The sequence below is a fragment of the Sturnira hondurensis genome, unplaced genomic scaffold (genome assembly GCF_014824575.4).
Source record: "Sturnira hondurensis isolate 20B ecotype Veracruz unplaced genomic scaffold, ASM1482457v3 Scaffold0009516, whole genome shotgun sequence".
NCBI lineage: Eukaryota > Metazoa > Chordata > Mammalia > Chiroptera > Phyllostomidae > Sturnira > Sturnira hondurensis.
Genome location: NW_028082147.1, coordinates 2200988 through 2223452, shown reverse-complemented (window position 1 = coordinate 2223452; position 22465 = coordinate 2200988). Strand labels below are relative to the sequence as shown.

The 22465-nt window shown below is 38.7% G+C and overlaps 1 protein-coding gene across 12 annotated transcripts in view; it reads left to right on the top strand.

Moving 5' to 3' along the window:
- PUM1 (pumilio RNA binding family member 1) overlaps window positions 1–22465 on the top strand; it is a 134252-nt gene that overhangs the window by 15818 nt on the left and 95969 nt on the right. For all 12 annotated transcript variants that reach the window (XM_037057230.1, XM_037057223.1, XM_037057229.1 and 9 more), the window contains one exon: window positions 19235–19303. In XM_037057230.1, the coding sequence (XP_036913125.1) occupies window positions 19235–19303 (69 nt within the window). The remainder of the gene's footprint in view (window positions 1–19234; window positions 19304–22465) is intronic.

Below are 22465 nucleotides of genomic sequence, written 5' to 3'. Positions count from 1 at the left end.
CTGTGCTGATTTTTTTTTCATTTCCATTTTATGGGTGAGGAAATGTAGGGTCAGAAAAGTGAGTTACTGTGTTTTCAGTTCTCATAGATGATGAATGTTGAAGGTGATCAGCTCATGATCTTTCTACCAGACCTCTTTGGAGACATGTAGTCGACTTTTCCCTAGAATATACACATAGGCTTCTTTTGCACATCACACATTTTAAGCCCTACCTGCTGTTTGTATATTAGGATTTAGGGACACCAGTAGAATTGAGTTTGCACGTCTAATTATAGGAGCCCAGTACTTGATTCATAGTAGGTGCTCAGTGAATGGCATGATGCTTTCCAAAATGAAACTCATTATTTTCCTTCATTCCCTATATTCTATTTCTGTGTATGGCATCTCCATTACAGGCATCCTAGGGATGTAACTACCTGTAGCTACCTCCTGCTTTCAGTAGTTCCGGGGTTATATTCATATGGCCTTATTTGATAGGCCTGTATTTCTTAGTAGAACATTTACAGTAGTCTTCTGACTGGTTTTCTGTAACCTCCCCCTGCCCCACCTTTTCTTCCTTCTGCCTATTCTGTGTTGCTGCCAAATTGATATTTTTGCAGACAAATCTGCTTATGTGTCACTCTTGCCTAAATTTTGTGTTTTGCTTGTAAATTGCTTTTAGCAGTTAACTTCTGAGCTCCTCAGCATGGCATGTTGGCCCTTTGTGTTTGAACTAGCTTACCTTTCCAGTCTATACTGGCACTTCACTTCAGCTGTACTGAAGTGTTTGTAACTTTCTGAGCACACATGCTACTTTTATAATTTGTGCAGTTCCTAAACATAGTGGTTGCGTTATTATTATTTATATAGTTTTCTCTTGGAGTCTCCTTCCCACCTCATCCATGTAGCCACTCCCTCATCTTTTAAACTTGAACAAAAAATATCTTCATTTCTAATAAACATTCCCCTTTAACTCCCTTTTCACGATGGTTGGGTGTCCTTGTTTGGTGCCACCATCATATTTAGTACACACTAATTGTGTTCAGCTCTGTGTATTGGAGTTGAATATTTACTTTTCCTTTCACCATTGGGTGGTAGGAAGCTGTTTCAGTAATGAGACTCTTGGACTTAGGTCCAGACTCACTGAATGAAAATCTCCGGTGATGAGGTGCAGTTCATGTGTTTTTTTAGAAAAAACAACATGTGTACTACCTTGGTTAAGACCCACTGTGATGGTTTCAGCCCTGTGTCTCCAGTACCTGGCAAATGTACCTCATAAATGATGAATGAATACATTATGTCATCAGGACATATTGAAGAGACTTGCTGAGTGGAGTGTTTTATTTTGAAGACTAATAAGATGTCATTTTGAATTGATAAGGTATAAGGTGGATCAGAATGTAGGGTCTTAGAATACTGAGAGGCTTTTGGGCCTGAAGGTAAGAAGGAGTCAGTAAGCATTTTTGAAGGGGTGCATAGAAATGGAAAAAATTTTTTTAAAGATTTTATTTACTTTTAGAGAAAGGGGAAGGGAGGGGAAAAGAGAGGGAGCAGAATGTCAATTGTGTGAGAGATATATGGATCTGTTGTCTCTTGCATGGCCCCAGCTGGGGGCCTGGCCCACAACTCAGACCTGTGCCCTGACTGGGAATTGAACCTGTGACCTTTTGGTTCATAAGCCAGTGCTCAATCCACTGAGCCACACCAGCCAGGGCTGCATTAACTTTTTAAAGTCATTGCTGTCCCATGGCTGGTGTGGCTAATGGATTGAGCCCTGGCCTGTAAACTAAAGCAGTTGCTATTAGCCGCCCCCCTTTTTTGTTTTTTTGTTTTAGGAAACCGTATTGGAGATGGGCAAACAAGGACTGTAGGAACAAGGTTTACTTTCCTGAATTTGTAAAACATTGAAACATTGTTTGTGTTCCCAGTCACATCATATATTGGGAAACAGTGCCATATCTGTTTCAACTTTTCAAGGTTCGTTCCTGTTCTCAAGTAAAGTTTTTGAATTTATTGGGGTTGGTAAAATTATAGATTTCAGGTATACAGATCTATAAATACATTTTTTAAAAAAGATTTTATTCATTTACCTTTAGAGGGAAAGAGAAGGAGAGAGGGAGAGAAATATCAATGTATAGTTGCCTGTTGTGCATCCCCTGCTGGGAATTGGCCTGCAACCCAGGCATGTGCCCTGACTGGGAATTGTACCGCGATCCTGTGGTTCGCAGGCCCGTGCTCCACTGAGCTACACCAGCCAGGGCTAGATCTATAATGCATTTTTTGTATATTGCATTGTGTGTTTACCACTCTAAGTCCAGTCTCCTTCCATTACCATTTATCCCCCATATCCTGTTCTGCCTCTGCCCCCCCCTGCCCCGCACCTAGCAGTGAGGTTTATCAACAAGAATAGTTGAAGAACGTAGCATTCTTAGGAAAATAGAGTGAAGGGTATAGTTTATTGTATTGTCAGTGGTTAACTGCTGTTCAGACTATTGACTTACTTTTCTTACTAGAAGCTTTTACGAGATGATATTTGAGTTTAAGGTTTCTACACTATTAAAGTGCAAAATTTTTGCATTTTATATTATGGTTATGGATTTTGTTCTAAAGTGGAATTTTAAAACATCTCTATTGAGAGATAATTCATATACCATACAGCTCACCCATTTAAAGTGTACTGTTCATTGTTTTTTTAGTATATTCACAGAATTATGCAACCATCACAACATATCAAATTTTGGAATGTTTTCATTACTCCCAGAAGAAACCCTGTACTCATTACCAGTCATTCTCTACTTCGCCCATTCCACCAGGCCTCAGCAACCACTAATCTACTTTCTGTCTAAAATGGAAAAATAATTTTTGATAGTACATGATTGTTCTAAAAAATTTCAGTTATCGTGTTTTTCAGAGTTAACTACTTCAAACAGTTTCATGTATTTCCTTCTAGATTTTCTGTGCATATATAATTTTTTAATTTTAATTTTTAATTTATTGATTGTAGAGAGAGAGGAAGGGAGAGAGTAACATCAATTTGTTGTTCTACTTACTTAAGCATTCATTGGTTGATTCTTGTATGTGCCCTGGTGGATGGAATTGAACCCACAATCTTGGCATATTAGGACCATGCTCTAACCAACTGAGCTACCCGGTCGGGCTGTGCATGTATATACGATAAATACAGATTTATGAATGTGTTGTAGTGTTAGAGGATGAACCCATGGGTTCATCCTCTCTCTGCACTGTATGAGTAGTCCCTTCCCTTGTTGTGGCCATCCTTTCAGGTCAGTATCCTTCTTAAGGGTCCTTGTGCATAGGAATACAATAATTTATTTTGAGTGATTTATTCCAGAGTGATGGACTTTTAGATTTTTTCAGCTTTTGGCATTCAACAATCCCGTAGTAAACAGTATTATAGTTATATTTTTGTACTCAGGAGTGATTCTTTGGAAGTAAAATATTTACAAAGTGAAATTGATGGATCAAAGAATTTATTTTAAAACTTGATACATCTATTTCCACATTGTTCTGCAGCTAGATTGGACCAATTTAAAGTTCTACCATTTTCTGGGTATTCTTTATCCATTTTTTCCTGTTGGTGTATACGAGGTCTATCCAGAAGGTATCTGACCGTGTAATATGAAAAATAGAGACATTTACTGAAGAAGATTTAAGATAGAAGAAACATTGTATGTAGGACAGTGATGACTCAATCCCCTTCAAAGTAGTCTCCTTGGGACCTCACACAATCCTCCCAGTCGCCATCAGGTGCCCTATCTTGTTTTCCTGAATCTCACTGATGGTCTGAATTCTCTTCCATTTCAAAGATGATTTTAGTTTTGAGTAAAGTCAGAAGTCTCAGAGCCCTGGCTGGTGTAGCTCAGTGGATTGAGCACGGGCCTGCGAACCACATGATCGCGGTTCGATTCCCAGTCAGGGCACATGCCTGGGTTGCAGGCCAGTTCCCAGCAGGGGACTCATGAGAGGCAATTATACATTGATATTTCTCTCCTTCTCTCCTTCCCTTCCCCTCTAAAGATTAATTAAAAAAAAAAAAGAAGTCTCAGGGCGCCAAATCTCGGCTTGTAGAGCAGCTGAAACACCTGAGTGATTATTTCACCAAAAAACTCTGCACAAAATGTGAGTGGGTGCATTGTCCTGATGAAGCTGCTGATCACCAGTTGCCCATAGCTTCATCCTTCTTAATCACTGAATAATTTCCGTGGATAAATGTTCAAGTTTACCATAAAATTCGATGTAGATTTGTTGCTCCACTCAGTTATTTGGAAAACAACAGCCACACAGTACATGTGCTTAGTCAAGAGTGTCTACTGCCCCCACTGACTAGTACAGTGAAGTCGTTATTGTTTATACATGTGCATTCCAGTTTACTTGCCTTGGTTGCTGGGTTGCATGATGTTACACATACTGTTCTCCTTATATTAACAGTGGTTGGACTTTTTCCGGACAGACCTCATGTATTATTTTTCTAGGTTGACATGATTACTTTTAAATGTCTTTTAACTTTGTTTACTCTATCTTGCAATTCAGTTTAAAATGTATGTAATCATATTGGTCTTCTGCTTTTGACTTCTTTATGTTTAGAAGTTGTCCCTCACCCAAGCTCCTGTTTCTTGTAATATTTTTATAGTTCTATTTTTATATTTTCATTTTTAATTCATTTGGAGTTTATTTCAATGTATCATATGTAAGGAATTATAATGTAATTTTACTTTTCTCAAGTGGGTAACTAGTGATCCTAGTACCATTTGTCGATTTGAAAAGACCTCCTTTATAATAAATAGGCCTTGTGTATATGGATCTGTCTTGACTCATTTGTTTTAAGTTGTGCTTATTCTGACTGTAGGGCTAGAATTTTAAAAAGTATCTTTATTAAAGTGTAAATGACTTAATAAAATGCATGCATTTTAAACTTGTTTTTTCTTTTTTAAAAAATATATTTTATTGATTATGCCATTACAGTTGTCCCATTCCCCCCCTTCACTCCCCTCCCCCCTGCACACCCCTCCCCCATCATTCCCCTCTTTTGTTCGTGTCCATGTGTCACAAGTTCTTTAGATTCTATATTTCCCATAGTATTCGTGCNCGCCCCCCCCCCCCCCCCGTCTATTTTCTACCTACCGTCTAGGCTGCTTATTCTCTGTACCTTCTTCCCCCTTCTCCTCCTCCCACTCCCCTGTTGCTAACCCTCCATGTGATCTTCATTTCTATGGTTCCTCTCCTGATCTAGCTGTCCTCTTAGTTTGCTTTTGTTTTAGGTATGGTTGTTAATAACTGTGAGTTTGCTGTCCTTTCACTGCTCATATTTTTTATCTTCTTTTTCTTAGATAAGTCCCTTTAACATTTCATATAATAAGGGCTTGGTGATGATGAACTCCTTGAACCTGCCCTTATCTGAGAAGCACTTTATCTGACCTTCCATTCTAAATGAAAGCTTTGCTGAATAGAGCAATCTTGGATGTAGGTCCTTGCCTTTCATGACTTGGAATACTTCTTTCCAGCCCCTTCTTGCCTGCAAGATCTCTTTTGAGAAATCAGCTGACAGTCTGATGGGAGTTTCTTTGTAGGCGACTGTCCCCTTATCTCTCGCTGCTTCTAGAATTCTCTCCTTCATTTTAATCTTGGCTAATGTAATGATGATGTGCCTTGGTGTGTTCCTTCTTGGGTCCAACTTCTTTGGGACTCTCTGAGCTTCCTGGATTTCCTGGAAGTCTATTTCCTTCCTTAGACTGGAGAAGTTCTCCTTTATTATTTGTTCAAATAAGTTTTCCACTCGTGGCTGTTTCTTTCCCCCTTCTGATACCCCTATAATTTGGATGTTGGAACATTTAAAGATGTCCTGGAGGTTCCTAAGCCTCTCCTCATTTTTTTGAATTCTTGTTTCTTCCTTCTTTTCTGTTTGGTTGTTCCTTTCTTCCTTCTGGTCTACTCCCTTGATTTGAGTCCCAGTTTCCTTTCCATCACTATTGGTTTCCTGTGCATTTCCCTTCATTTCAATCAGTTTAGCCTTCATATGTTCCTCTAATTTGTGGCTAAAATCAACCAGTTCTGTGAGCATCCTGATCACCAGTATTTTGAACTGTGCATCTGAAAGGTTGGCTATTTCTCGGTCACTTAGAATTATAGGCTCTGGGGCTTTGAGCTGTTCTTGAGTCAATAATGTTTGATCTGTTTGCACCTGTTATGTATGAGGGACAGAGCCTTAGGTGTTCACCAGGGTCCTGCAACCCAGTCTCTGGGTTGTGACGCTGTATTTGGGGGCAAGGTCAGAGAGGGGAAAAAAATGGCGCTTTGCTCCGCTCAGCTCTCTCTCAGATTTCTGTCCCCTCTGTGGCTTCCCACAAGCAAATTGGGCCCCTCTGGTGCTGGTTCCCGGGTGTGTGGGCCTGTGTACTCTCCAGGACCCAATGGGTCTCTCCAATGAACTCTCTGTGAGCCTGGGAGCCTCTCTCGGCCCCTTGAACCTGAGAAAGTCTTTCCAGTTTGTGCTTTCAGGCTCTAATTCTCATCCCTGGGGCCCTAGCCTGAGCGATCTGTCTCACTGTTTACTCATTCACTTGGTTGATCTGCGCGTGAATGTGTGACCACAGTGAGCCAGCCGCCCTGCGCCCTCACTGGGTCCACCCATCACCGCCCCATGCTTGGGGTCCACCAACCGCCTCTGCTCCTGGGTTGGTTGGACTGAACGCTCTTACCAGCCCTAACGCTCTTTCCAGCCTGACCTGGCTCTGCTGCTGACTTCGCCCCTGACTCCACCCCTCTTACCTGTCTGGCTGAGTGGTTTCTTGTTGTTGGACTTCCGTACAGTTCAATTTTCACTGTTTTGCCTGCGTTTTTGTTTCTGAAACTTCACTGCCTTTAAATTTAGTTGTGGGGGGGGGCACAGTGTTTCCACCTATGCCTCCATCTTGGCCGGAAGTCCGCATTTTAAACTTATAATTTGATAAGTTTTGACATTAAAATATTCTCTTGTGGTAACATCACTAAAATAAAGAGAATAATCCCCATTTGCTCCAAAAGTTTTATCAGACCCCCCCCTTTTTTTAAAGAGAGGGGAAGGGAGAGAGAAAGGGAAGGAGAGGAACCATCGATGTGTTGTTGCCTCTTGCGTGCCCCCCCCCACTGGAGACCTGCCTGCAACTCAAGCATGTGCCCTGACTGGAAATCAAACCAGTGACCCTTTTGTTTGAGGGCTAGCACTCAGTCCACTGAGCCACACCAGCCAGGGCTCCTTGGCCCTTTTTAATTTCCCTAGCATCAAGTGCTGGTCTGCTTTCTCCCTGGGTTTGGTCTAGACTTCTTAATTATTGTATTTTAATGGCATTTGGAATATTAAAAGAATTGTTAGAGCCCTGGCTGGTGTAGCTCAGTGGATTGAGCATGGGCCTGCAAACCAGATGATCGTGGTTCGATTCCCAGTCAGGGCACATGCCTGGGTTGCAGGCCAGTTCCCGGCAGGGGCCAGTTCCCAGCAGGGGATGCACAAGAAGCAACCATACATTGATGTTTCTCTTCCTCTCTCCTTCCCTTCCCCTCTAAAGATAAATAAATAAAATATTAAAAAAAAAAGAATTGTTAGAGAAAAGCATGCCCTACTGCCCAAGGTTTTGACTTGCAGTTGCATTTGCTTGAATGGTCCTCTCTCAGGTAACTATAAAAGTTGCTCCCTCACCTCCTCCGTTTTTTAAATGTTACCTTTTCAGTGAGGCCTTCCATGAACATTATTTAAATTGAAGTTTTGGCCCGGGCTGCTGTGGCTGAGTGAATTGAGTGCTGTCCTGTGAACTGAGAGGTCACTGGTTTGATTCCTGGGCAGGGCACATGCCTGGGTTGTGAGCCAGGTCCCTGGTTGGTGGTGTGTGAGAGGCAACTGATCTATGTATCTCATGTATGTAGATATTTCTCTCTTTCTTCTCTCTAAAATAAGTAAATAAAATCTAAAAAAAGTTGCAGTTTTGTCCCAATTCCCTGCTTAATTTTCTCAATAGCTTTTATAAACATTTTGTACTATTCTCTACTTCCCAAAATTTTTGTAGGGAGAATTTATTGTCTTTAGAATTCGAAATGACATAAAAGCCGTCGTTCTTTTTTTTTTTTAAGGTGTATTTATTTATTTATTTAAATAGAGGATAAGAGAGGGAGAAAGAGGGAGAGAACCTGCAACCCAGATGATTGCTCTGACTGGGAATTGAACTTGTGACCTTTCTTTTCAAAGGAGAACGATGCAACCAACTGAGCCACTTGGGCCAGGGTGGCTTACAACTCAGTACTGCCTCGTGGGTTTTAATTTCTCTGAGTTTTGTGTATATATCTATATTTATTCTCTCCTTCAATAGGTAAATCAGTTTCAGAACTCACTCTCTTGTGTTTTCAGGATGAAATTTCTGTTCCTGGTTACGTGGTTTTCTCCCTAGTTTTATGATTTATTTTCTTCGATCATCCTTGAATTAATAGAGAAGAGTCCTAGAGTTGTGGCCACAGAGGCTGTGTGGGTTGTTGCTTTAGCTTCAGATGATGCAGCTGGCTGCAGGGTAATACGCATAGCCCCTCCTCTTCAGGGTTTCCAGCAGGCTTTTATCTGTTGCCGGTTTGTGTGATCTAGATGGGTCTTTAGTCTTTTTCACCTCCATAGTTGGAGTACCCAAATATTATGATTCTGACATTGTTTAGGAGTCAGACTGGAGTTAGTCCGCCTGTGTAACTTTGGGCAAGTTATTTAATCTTTCTCTGCTTTAGTTTCCTCCACTATAAAAATGGGGTGGGCAGGGGAAGGAGGATAATTAGGAATTTTTTCATAGTTTGAGAAGTAAGTAATTCACATTGCTATCCAGGACATAGTCATTAAGTACTTGTTAATTATAACAATTATTATGTATGGCATAGAAGGCACATTCTATTTCTCCTCTTTTTCACAGTGCTGTCCTTACAGAAACTGCTTCCAGATATATCATAACCAGCCTTTTTATTTATTGTTGGATATTCTATCCCTCTCCCCATTTCTTATTGTTAAAAATGATTATGCAGTGAGCACCTTTGCTTATAAAGCTTATTTTTATTTTGGTATTTAAGATGTTTCTAGAAGAGGATTATTGGTTTGAAAGGTGTTAATATTTTGAAACTTAATAAATGTCGAATTTATTTTCAGCTGATTTTTATCATAGGCATTATAGAGAATGTAGAAACTAAAAAATTTTTAAGTTAACATTTGAGTATATTACCTTGCAGTATTATTTTGTCTATATCACTATGTGGAAATATATATATATATGTTTTTATATATACAGGTTTGTAGTCTACTTTAGAATCCTTAAACATATATATTTTCCTCTGTTTAGAAATTTAAAAAATGTTTTAAATAGTTGCATAAAATTTAATAAATGAACACATGATGTATTTAATAATTCCTGTTACATTTAAACTTTCCACTTTTCACTTTACAATGCCAAGTTGAAGATCTTTTGTTAACAAATCTTTGACCGTATTTCTGGTTATTTGCTTAGGCTAAATTCGTAGAAGTGTAATAAACTGGGTCAAAGGGCATGAACAGTTACAAAACTGGTGCATGTTGCCATTCCTTATTGAAAAGATTGGAAAAGGATGACCATTTCAAAGAAGCTGGCTCTAGAAGTTCCATTTCTGCTGTTTTATCATTTCTAAGACTAAGGGTAATTTTTCACATTACAAATATTTGTAGGTAATGCCTGTCATGCTTTTAATACTATGGGGATTACTTTTATAGAGATAAAGACAAAAATACCATGACACTATTGATAAGAGTACATTTTTGCTATTTCAGGAGAGAGCAGTAAGGCATGTGTACATGGTCTTTGAACCTTAATCTGCATTTCTCCAACTTCTAGTCTATCAAGAAGGGAGAGCAAATTAGTCTTTGTGAATCTGCCCCCTCCCCTTGCCCTGCCCCAGTCCGCACCCCAGTCCACGCCCCAGTCCACAGAGACTACACTGTAGACATGCCCCTTGGCTGATAGTTTTTCCTCTGAACTTTTCAGAATTGTCATTTTTACTTGTGATCTGAGTTGTGCATCTATTAAAAAATACTCACTGTCTTATTTGTAGAAAATTTGTATCTGTGGCTGTGGAGGCACATGATTTGTTTTCTTTCACAAACTGTTCTTGTGGTAGAAGTTCTTATAAAGCTGTTCTGCCTACTGTTGCATGTCTATTAGTGAATACAAGATGACAAGTGAATCTCAACAAATTTAATATTAACAAAACTTGGGAAAAGCCCATTCTGTGCCTTTATTTGTGGACAAATATTTGTTACTTTCACATCACTTACATAGATTCTTTTTTTTTTTTTTAAAGATTTTATTTATTTGTCTTTAGAGAGGAAGGAGAGAAGGAGAGAAATATCAGTGTATGGTTGCTTCTTGTGAGTCAGGAACTGGCCTGCAACCCAGGCATGTGGCCTGACTGGGAATCGAACCGCGATCGTGTGGTTTGCAGGCCCATGCTCAATCCACTGAGCTACACCAGTCAGGGCCACTTACATAGATTCTTACACTCTGCTAGTAAGATTGTTCCTGGTTCCATTGATGGCAAATAACATTAAATTTTATTTTATTTTATTTTTTAAATTTATTTATTTATCTTTAGAAGGGAAGGGAAGGAGAGAAGGAGAGAAATACCAATGTATGGTTGCTTCTGGTGCATCCCCTATTGGGAACTGGCCCCTGCTGGGAACTGGCCTGCAACCCAGGCATGTGCCCTGACTGGGAATTGAACTGCGATCCTTTGGTTCACAGGCCCGAGCTCAGTCCACTGAGCTACACCAGCTAGGGCTAAATTTCATTTTATTTTTAAAAAATAGCCTGATATTTCCAGATTTTCCATATCTGATTTAAGAAGTTTTGGATGAACATTTTTTATTCCCCCCCCCGCTTTTTTTATAGGTCATCTGTTGAGATTGGTATTTCAGAATGAAACTTTTTACTACTAATGAAGACCCTTTGATGTGTTCTCCATGTGCAAATAACCATTTTTTAAAATATAAATATGATCTGTATAGTTGTATACAAGTCTCATGTTTTTGGAATTAGTTCTTTTGTAATTCAAGAATATGCCCTTCAGCTATATGGCTATTATGTAGTAGTTTCCAGACAAGCAGAGATAAGATTTATCATTAGCTTGAGTTTTATGCCTTTTGTTTGGTTCTTTGCTGTCAATTAAAACAGTTTCTCTTTCTAGTTAAAACAGCCTTGTTCTCATTATTTATTTTAGTTTGATCTTGATTGGTGAAATTAAGGGAAAAAAGCTGTCAGAACCAGCAATGGTGAGATTTTTGTATTTAAAGGTCACTAGTACATAGGTTTATTAACTTATTTTGAAAGTACATTTGACTTTCTAAATTGTTTCTTTTATGTCTCAGAAGTGCTGAGATTTTTACATGAAGTGTATATAGTCTGCTAGCCTGGTGGCAAAATTGATAATTTAATTGTGGTTTATTACTTGAATCTATTAGCCATCCTAGCAGAATGTCATCCACAGGTTAGATAATCTGTAACTTTCATATTTACATGTTTACTTTATTTATTTATTTTTTATTTATTTATCTTGAGAGAGGAAGGGAAAGAGAGAGGGAGAGAAATACCAATGTATGGTTGCTTCTGGTGCATCCCCTACTGGGAACTGGCTCCTGCTGGGAACTGGCCTGCAACCCAGGCATGTGCCCTGACTGGGAATCGAACCATGATCATCTGTTTCACAGGCCCGTGCTCAATCCACTGAGCTACACCAGCCAGGGCTTTACTTTAATTGCTAAAGGCAGTAGCAGCTGTTTTTTAAATAAGGGAATTTATTTAGAAAGTCACAGGGGTAGAAGAAGTGAGCTGTAGAACAAAATGACCCAGGAGACAAGTTATAGAGGAGCCTTTGGAGCTTAGGAAAGAGGAAAGGTAAAGATAATGGATGGGGGTAGAGGGGAAAGTTGGGGAGGCCACCCCCGCCGCCTGCGGGGAAGTGCATGTGGCAGCAGCAGTTCTAATGATAAATGAAAAATTGGAAGTTTAGCCTGATTCTGGCTGCTGTGGTGACTTCATCCTTACCTCCCCCCTTTCATGGAATGGAGTGTGAGGATAGCTGTTTAACCCGGGTGTGGTGGGGCTTCTTTATGCTTGCCTGTGATGAGAACAGAGTAGTAGTAAAGAGTATATAGACCTGAATTTGAATTCCACTTCTGGTCTTTATCAGGTGTATGTATATCTTGGAACCTTGGTTTTCCCATTATAAAATGGAATAATGACAGTTTTCTAGGAAAGTGTCTTGAAACTCAGCAAATGTTGGTATTTAGTGTTGTTATTGACAGAGAATGGAAGATTCATAAATAAGATAATGTCGTAGAGTTTGCAGCCGCTTAAGCCAGAAGAGAAGCTTTTTATTCTATTCCCTCCAGTAATCAAGAGGAATGATGATTTATTTACATTTTAATTGAGCAGTGTAATAACTTCTTGCTTTTCTTACAAAAAAGGGATAAGAGCCACCTGTATTCTCAGATCCTTAAGACTATGAAGGAGATCATGATAAAGCATGTAAAGAATTAATAGGGCTCTGGCTGGTGTGTCTCAGTGGATTGAGCACAGGCCTTTGAACCAAAAGGTCATTGGTTTGATTCCCAGTCAGGGCACATGCCTGGGTGCATGAGAGGCAACCACACATTGATGTTTCTCTCCCTCTCTTTCTCCTTCCCTTCCCTTCTCTCTAAAAGGTAAACTTAATAGGACAGGGCCTGGCATGAAGTCTCAGTGATTTTTGTTGTTATTGTTTGTGATACAAATGGATAGTGGAGCAGAACATTCAGTGGTACAGACTTATTAGGTTTTTTTCCCCCTTAATGATTAAATTCAAGTTAGGTTAATTCTCATAATTGCGTTTCATCTTCTCATTGCTCACGTTTCTTTTGCTTTTGCCTGGCTTTTTCTCACTGGTATCTCTTTCCCGTAATGGTTCTTGGCACCAACTCTTCTGCTTATATTGTCCTGAATCTATGTTTGTGAAATGGAGCCGTCATGATCTAGGCTTGCCTGTGCAAAAAATCCCCTGGAGAACAAAGAAAGGTGGTTGTGGAGGAGAAAAGCACCTGACAATTTAGATTCAGTGGTTGAGGAAATAAATACTCTAGTAAAGGCAGCTTTGGTCTCAAGGTATAGAAATTTACTCTAGTTAGCAAAAATTCGGGGCATTAAATCGAAGACCAGGGATTCTCTCTGAACCCCCCAGAGCACTGGGAGGCTTTCTGTTTCCATAGTCTCTTGTCTTGCGTTTTTCAGCTCATTCTTTCTCTTCTCTATGTTGATCATCATTTTTCACCAGGTCGTACTTGACCCAAAATGATAGCCACAACTGCCAAGTCTTTAGGAAATTTCACTTTATTTTTCCATTGCTGTCTGGCTCAAATAAGAGAGAAATCTGATTTGGTCAGCTTACTTTTTTTTTTTTTAAACCACGTAGTAGGGGAATACTTTTGGTATAGTTGTTTGTGGCTAGAGGCTGTGGGAATCGTGAAGTTTCCCTTTTTTAGGCAGGGGTCTTGAAACTCGTCTGCTATAGAAAATGCTTTTTAAAATGTTGATTTGTTGAATTTTATTTTTTCAAGTGCAGTATATAGCTCTGAGTTATTCTTTTAAAATACAAACTTCCAGTGTTACTTAATAAGCACCAGTTCAGTGATACCCTTGAGTTCAAGTTTGGTTCTTCTGTATGAGCAACAGAGAACTGGTTTAACTGGGCCAACCAGGGGAACATTCATTGTAAAGACACAGTGAGCAGTTATAAGACGGTAATCCAAGGATAGGGATGTAGCAAAGGAAGGCCGAGCAAGAACTGGACTGGGATGCTGTTCAAACTTTGTCTTTTTTAGATCTTTTATTCTGGATGGTCTACCATGTTATCTGCTTAGTTTTGTTCTTTGAGGTTTAATGTTCAATAATATCTACTTGAAAAATTATAATTCAATAAAGTATTTGGATCATTAACTTCTTTACATTTTTTAAAGATTTTATTTATTTATTTTTAGAGAGAGGGAAAAGAGGAGAGAAAGAGAGGGTTTCCTGTAACACACCCAATTGGGAACAGGGCCTACAACCCCAGGCATGTGCTCTGACCGAGAATCGAACCCATAACCTTTTGCTTTTTGCAGGACGATGCTCAACCAATTGAGCCACACCAGTGAGAGCTGAGTAATGCCTTACATTTGGATTCCTTTGTGCTTAAGTCTGAGTTTTAGTTCTTTTTCTTTGACTATAATGTTGGCTGGCAAAAAGATGAACAAAAAATCTAAATACAGAGGTAGGAGGAGAATCATCAGTAGACCAGAGTGGTATGGAAGTTTCGGAATGGAGGAATTGTAGGTGACATTATTGAGATTCTTTTTAACAAAATGAGAACTGAAAGAACACAGGCTTGAGTTAGTGTGGTTTTTTTTAAGTGTAAGAATGGATGAGCATAAGGAATAGAGGTTTCTCTGAATTGATTATTTAGCTGGGAATTGAGAAAAATGGATGTACTTTGAAATGCTAACTTGTAGTAAATAAGGTAGATGTTCATATATCTAGGTACTTCTAATATACTGATTATGAAAATGACAAAATGGAGCCTCCTGCTGCCCCCAATTCCCCCCTCCCTCCCAGGAATAAGCAAAACATGCCCTGAACTAACTGAGGATAGGGAAAGAAAGGATGAATGTGTGGGAGAGGCATTTCAGTAGCCTAAAGCTAATCGTCTTTGAGGTGGGTACAGTTGAGTAAGTGCTTACTATATTGCACATTTTGTTTCATTTAATCATTATATCAAACTTGTAAAAGTAGCCCGTTACCTCACTTTTACATATGTAAAAACTGATGTATGTATCATTCATTGGTGATTCTTTTTTAAAAAAAGATTTTATTTACCATATTTTGCCATGTATAATGTACACTTTTTTGCCCAAATTTTTGAGGGAAAAATAAGGATGTGCATTATTCCTGGGTCATACCTGAAATACCTTATATCTGTTCTTGTGTTTTGTAATTATTTGCTACATAAAATTTATTGTACCATAATAAGTTCAAAAATAAATGCTAAAATTCCTTTATAATACAAAAAAGTATCTGAATATAAATAAATAAAAATTGAATTAAAAAGTTAAAGTGAAATTTTTTTCCTGAAAGTTTGGGGTAAAAATGTGGGTACATGTCGTACATGAGGGCACACCCTGCACAGCAAATACACTATTTCTAGAGAGAGGGAATGGGAAGGAGAAGGAAAGGGAGAGAAACATGGATGTGTGAGAGGTAATTTGACTCATTGCCTCTTGCATGCCCCAACTGGGGACCTGGCCCACAACCCAGGTATATGCCTTGACTGGGAATCGAACTGGTGACCCTTCGGTTGGTGCTCAATCCACTGAGCCACACCAGCCAGGGCTCATAGGTGATTCTGTTAAGTGTATATGGAACATGGGGTATGGTAAGTAGGGCTTCTCCAGGTATAATGGGTAGGGTAGGCACTTTAGAATATGATTCTTAAAATGAAGGTTTGTGATGTTTTTGCTTAATGTTTTCTTTTCCAAATGTGGTGTATTGTTCTGGGTTTATCTTTTGATATTATAATTTCCTATATGGTAAAGCACCAACTTAATTTGCTAAATTATGGTTCTCATTAGGAAGAATCCCTGTTAGAAGGCTTACAAAAGAAATTTCTGGGATCTGGAAAGTGGAAGGGAAACTCAAGCATAGGTCATGCATGTGGATGGTATTGGGTGGGATGAAGAGAAGAATATTGAAGTAGGCCAGGCAGTGAGGTGGTAATCTTGCTCTGACTCTTTAATAAAGGGATTGAGAGATGCCTTTATGGGGAGGGGCAGCAGCAGAGAAAGTCCTGAGTGGGCATGCGAAAGTTACATTCCTGGCAAGTAGCCGGAAGAGAAAAGTAGGAAATAATTTTGTGAAACCAAGAGAGATAGATAAGATTAGTTAGTGCAAGGGAGTCTAAGAGACATTTAGCAAAATTGAAAGAAATAGTAAGTAGTACTAGAAATTAACATCAACTGGCCACTCAAATTGAATTCAAGAGAGAGGGGAGTTTAAATACAAGAACTTGAAAGTATTATTGTCTTGATGGGAGCATTTACTCTGATTATAATTTACAGCCAGCTTTTCTTCTTTATAATAGAAAGGGCTTTGTATTACCTGCCTGTAATATTTCTACATTTCTATGTCTTTGTATTACCTGCCTGTAATATTTCTACATTTCTATGTCTTCGTTCTTTGATTTCTCTTGATGTCTGAGCGTCTTCTGGTGATTGTTTTTATTTTTTAGGAAGAACTTTGGAGAGTCTGCCTGATATTAATGACCATGCCAGGTGTAGCTCTCATTTTAAACAATAAGTTCCTTAGTAGTCAAAAACAGCTTTGTGAGAGTGAATTTTTTAAAAAGATTTTATTCATTTATCTTTAAAGGGGAAGGGAAGGAGACAGGGAGAGAAATATCAATGTATGGTTGTCTCTGGTGCATCCCCTGGTAGGAACTGGCCTGCAACCCAGGCATGTGCCCTGACTGGGAATTGAATCACGATCCTTTGGTTTGCAAGCCCACGCTCAATCCACTGAGCTACACCAGTCAGAGCAATTTGGTTTTTTGTGTGTGTGTAGTCAGCTGTGGACAAAATGATTTAAAACAGAGTTTCTGGACTAGCAAAAACTTCAGAAAGTGAGGCTGCTTTCTCAAAAGTCCTCTACAGGAGGTAGGAGGGTAGTACAAAAGGTAGGTGAGGCAGAGAGGGAGACACTGTGAACAAAGGGAGGGCTGAAGGTGAAGAGAGAACTAAAGAGAGTGAGAGGAGACCTGAGAGAGTGAGCTAGTGAGCAAGTAAGTGATGAGAGAGAATGGTGGGTGGGAAGACAGAATAGTGGGAGTTGCTACAAGGGGAGGATGGACATATTTTGAAGGTAGGGGGAAGATACAGTGGAAAGCAAAGACAGGGCCGAAGAAGCATGCTCATCAGAGCTTGCAGCAGAAACAGATGCAGTTTTATCTGGGGGTGGAAACTTCCTGTGGCCACCAGGAAGTTTGGTGATGTAGAAAGGACCTTGCTCTTTAAATTGGAAGGCCTGGATTTAGATCCTAGCAATGCCATTTAAGTCCTAATACCTACTTAAGGGTGGTTAGGGAAGTAATTTCTTTGAGGCTGTTTTCTAATCTCTAAAATGGGAAATGTCACTTAAGTTTTGATGATTACATATAAATATGCATATTGCTTTTTCTGTCTTTGCTTACTCCTCCTACATTTTCCTTGGGAAATAATACATAGAATTTCCAATGTTCTTGGTTAAAACTGTGTGTAGATTTTTGAAAGAAATACCTAGCTCTAGTTAAATTTATGATTAGGTTCCACAGAAAAAGGCAAGATACAGTGCTTTATGCATTTGCTTTACATATTTGTAAATATTAACTCTGACCTGAAGGCTCAGAATGATTTCATCTAACATGTAGAGTTTCCAGCTAACACCCTGTCCCCATCCTCACACACCCCTTTGTTTTTGCTGTATATCGTTTAGGAGCTTACTCAGTGTGCTTACCTAAATAAAGTTTTTACATTGTGGTCATAACTTCTTTTTCAAGGTTTTTTCAAGCTTTTACCACAGTAACAAGCCTTGTCTCTGTTTTGTTCTCATGGCTGAATTTTAGAGTCATTTTGAATTTGATAAACATATTTTTAGCAAGCATCCTGAAGCTGTTTTATATGTTAGTGACAGAATGTGTCATTTGTAGCATAGTGTGAGCTCTGAGTTTTGAAAATAATGTGATGTAAAACAATGCAACTGTATTTTTATGTCATGTCAGTTTAGTTACATTAAGATTATTGGGTTACATACAAGTAGCATGTTAATAAACCCTTAAATCGGTTCCCTGTGCTGCATTGTGGTTCATGCTTTCCATACTCTTTCTTCTCCCTGCCTGGCCCTAGCTGGACCTGCTTTGCATTTGCCCATTGCTAATAATTGTATACCTATGTTGGGAGGTAGTACTGATCAGATGAGGCAGTTTGAGAGATTGCTGCTTCAGGCAATCAGCAGTCTTTCTCAGGAAGCCTAATAGCCTTCCTCCCTTTTTTAAAAAAATTGATTTTTAGAGAGCGATAAGGACAGAGACAGATAGATTTGTTGTTTGACTTATTTATGCATTCACTAGTTGTTTCTTGTATGTGTCCTGACCGGGGATCGGACCTGCAAACTTGGCATATTGAGATGTCACTTTAACCAACGGAGCTACCCAGACAGGGTGAGATTAGCCTTCCTCTTTAACGAGCAAGGCACTGTACTCTAACCTAAGGCAGCAGAGGGGCTTGCTGCTCATATCTAAGAGGAGCAGCAGCCCATTGGACAACAAAGTGTTGTTGAATTTTGTTTGTTTTGAATCTTTCATATTTCAGCCCTGATCTGAACATTACCTTGTAGTAATGACGGTGGGGATGAGTTAATTTGAAGTATGGAAAGATTGTTACAATGTGGGTAGTACATTTAATGACAGGTAAAGGTTGAACGAATTCTTGCGATAATGTGCTATTTTTGTGGCCTCTGATTTTGAAATTTTAGCAGTCTTCCCAAGATCTTCCAGTATGGAGAAATGTTGGGGCATTCTATTATAAAATTTGCAGCACCTTTCCCTGAGGTTTAAAAAAAAAATACTGGATTGGCCCTGGCCAGGTAGCTTAGCTGGCTAGAACATCATCCCAGCATGCCAAGGTTGTGAGTTCAGTCCCCAGTCAGGACACACACAAGAATCAACCAGTTAATTCATAAATAAGTTGGAACAACAAATCAATGTTTCTCTCTCACCCCCACCCTGCCTCTGATTCAGCAGCCAGGTTTAGGTTACGTGGTCATCTTCATGTGAAATTGCCATTCAATATGTTGTTTTTTACTTATTAAATTAAAATGTATGAAAAGTAGCTAACATAATTTTTATATGATGTAATTTGCTTTTTCTTTTTTTTGGATTATGTGCTTTTCATGTTTTGAAAACAAAAGGGAATGGGAGGGGAGAAAGCAGGGGTGTTTGCTGAACCCTGATGGTTAAAGGTAAGTGAACGTTTAATCTCAGTCACTTGAATATTGTTATTGTCTTTGTCAATATCTGAAAGTCAACATAGAAAAGCTTTTCAGTTGTGTTTATTAATCTGTATATAAAATTTGAGATGCTAACTTGAAACTTTCCCCTCCTCTCTTCCGAACAATAGGTACGTTCTATGGATGAACTGAATCATGACTTTCAAGCACTTGCTCTGGAGGGAAGAGCGATGGGAGAGGTAAGTGAGCTGGTGTGTCAGAGCAGTGGGCTGTTTTGTTAAGGGAAGGTTGGAGCTGTCTTCCATCAGATGTGTCCGAATCTAGTCTCCAGAAGTATGTGCTTGTTTTTCCTTGTTGCCATTCCTCATGATAGGAGCAAAATGTTGCAAAATTTTGTCAAAATGATCTCAGTATTATAAGAATGCTGACCTTAGCCTAAAGTCTTAAAAACAAAACAAAGCAACCAAAATGTGAGCACAAATTATTGAATGTTAACCAGTCAGTTGTAAATTGAGGTGTTACAGTTTTACAAAATAATTTAATTTTATATGCATCAATGTCCTTACCTTTGCTTTGTATTCCAGTTGCTTGTGGAAGGGAGATTTAGATTGGTTGCTGATCAGGATGTGTTGATAACCTATTTATCGTAGTACCATTTTTGAGGAAGTTGTTTAGAGCTCCATTGTGGAGAGGAAGTTAGGTTTCTGATAAAATAATTCTGGACATAGAGGCTGAGGCAGTCATCCCTTATTTACATAGAATTCAGACTCAAGAATTTTGGTTCGTACTGTTTAAAATTTGCAAAAACAAACTTTGCTATCATCTATTACACTTGAGTAGGGAAGATTGCTATAATTCTAAAAGAAAGGGGAGTATAGATGAAGTACAGTCAACTTTTGGTGACTCTAGTTATTGACAGTAAGAATGTATTGGTAATAAGGTAGAACATACAATTTGAATTGCTGAAGATGTTACAGATTCATAAACCAGGGGCATTGACTTGTGATTCTCTTGTTCTAGAGAGTTACCTTAGGTTTTTTTTTTCTTCTGTCTTATTTTTTTGTGTATCTAATATTTAAAATTTCCTACATCAATTTTAATGTTTTCAATGAAGGGATAATAGCTATATTCTGGATTATTTTAGTATCAGTCATTAAATATGTTTGTTCTTTGATTTAGCCAATATTCTGTGATCCAGGCACTGTGCTAGGTTCTGAGGACTCAGAATTAAGATAATTTCTTTCCTGATTTATAAGAAATAGTCATAGATTTACCTTGTGGTTAGATATTAAATAGTTAAACTCTTTTGGTCCTGAGATTCTTGCTTCCTTTGTTTTAAGATTTGTTTACAACTTTTCTGAATCGTTTTGTGGTCAGAGTCCAGTGTCCTGTCATTTTAGGTTCATGGGTTTTTGGTCTGTTCCTGTTTTTTCCCCTAAGAGCTTTAAGAGAAGAGAAACACAGTTACTGTATTTCCTGTGCCTGCCGAATCATTGAAACAGTGCACATCAATAAACCTGTGTGGGTACTAGGCACAAGGTTTATAAATTAACTTCTGGAGCAACGTTTGAATAGAAAGTTAACAGATGTGTCTAACACATATAGATGGAGAAACCCCATTTATTTCCATTTCTGTGATTCTAACTTAGTCCACTCTACCAAAATTTTAGTCCCAGGTTTTAAAATTAATGACACAAAATAAAAACAGTGCCTTGTTGCTATTTTGTAGTCAGGACTTCATAGTCTAACAGATAGTGAACAGAATTGACTAAAAAGTGAGTTTTATTTAAATGACAGTAAGTCTTTTTTTTTTGCTCCCAAAATGCTTTTTTTCAAGGTCTCCAAACTTCATCTTCACTTTTGTTAGAAATGCCATTTTTTAAAAAGATTTTATCTGTTTATCTTTAGAGAGAGGGGAAAGGAGGGAGGAGAGGAAGAGAAATAGCAATGTGTGGTTGCCTCTCACACACCCCCTGCTGGGGACCTGGCCTGCCACCCAGGCTTGTGCCCTGACTGGGAATTGAATCAGTGATCCTTTGGTTTGCTGGCTGGCACTCAATCCACTGAGCCATACCAGCCAGGGCTAGAAATGCCATTTTTGATAATATATAAAGAACTCCTCAGACCTGTATGTAAACATAGTAAGTGACTAAACAAAGTACTTTCTATCCAAAAGTACAACAGTAATACAGTGTCATTCTTCCTTCTTTCCTAATTATGTATTCACCAAATGAGTTAAACTACTATTTGTTGACCATTTATGAGGCAGATGCTAAGGGGTTTGCACGCATTATTTCATCAGTAACCCTATCAAGATAGTGCTATTATGCAGAAAAGTAAGAAGGACAATAGAAATGAATTTATTTGCAGAGGGTCACGTAGCTAGTAAATGGTGGAGCTGGGATTCTGGCCTGGCTTCCTCTCCAAACCATGTGCCCATAGAATACACTAAGCCAGTACTTACAAGCTGACTGACAGTAAAAGTCTCTTTTTAGTAAGCTTTATGAAAATTGATTTTGGGGAGGATTAAAAATGCTTAATATACTTCTCAAAATACAAGTACTTAACTGGAGTTATGTTTTTGAAAGTATAACTATTTTCCATCCACAAAGGGGACAAACTGTATGGAGTGAAGTTTCCGTACTCGAACTTTCTCCCTTTAGCTGAGGAAGCAAATGCAGAAAGAGTGCACCACTTTTTGTATGTATGGTTTGAGTTTAGGAAAGGGAGTGATCTCTGTTGGCAGGACTAGTTTGTGATTACTTGAATGGAGGGAGGTGCAAGACTTGGGAATCATCTTCTAGTGTACTTGGGGTTTGTATAGGTGCAAGGTGGGAGAATGTTGGTTTATTTGTTTTTTTCCTAGTGATAAAAGGGAGATTGGCATACAAGAGAAATGAAAATAAGCTTTTATAATAAAAATTAAAAAATGCACAACTTCTGGTTAAACTTCATTAAATTTCCTGTCCTTTAAGCAGTAACACATCTCTGGGAGGGATGTGTGTAAACATAGCCTTCACCCATATAAACACTAGGGTTTCAAGTAAATTGCGTGGAATTCTAAGACCAGGCATGGTTTGTTTTTGCTGCAGTTAATTTATTTGTATTTGTATGTTGGGGCAAAGAAGGCAGGGACACCTCATTAGAATAAACATTACCTATGTTTGAGAATGTATGGATCTTTAGAATTCAAAGAGAATTAGCCACATTAAAAGTAATTGATCTCTAGTAACATTCAGGCTGCTTGGCTCTCGTTACATTTTTTCATCGCCATTACTAAGTTATTGGTGTTACTTTGCAAGATTTATTGACTGTTTTAGTAGAAATCTTGCTAAAGAAATGGCTTCTTGAAGACATCACCTTCAAACCTCGCTGGATGTCTGAAGTACAGCTCTTAGCTG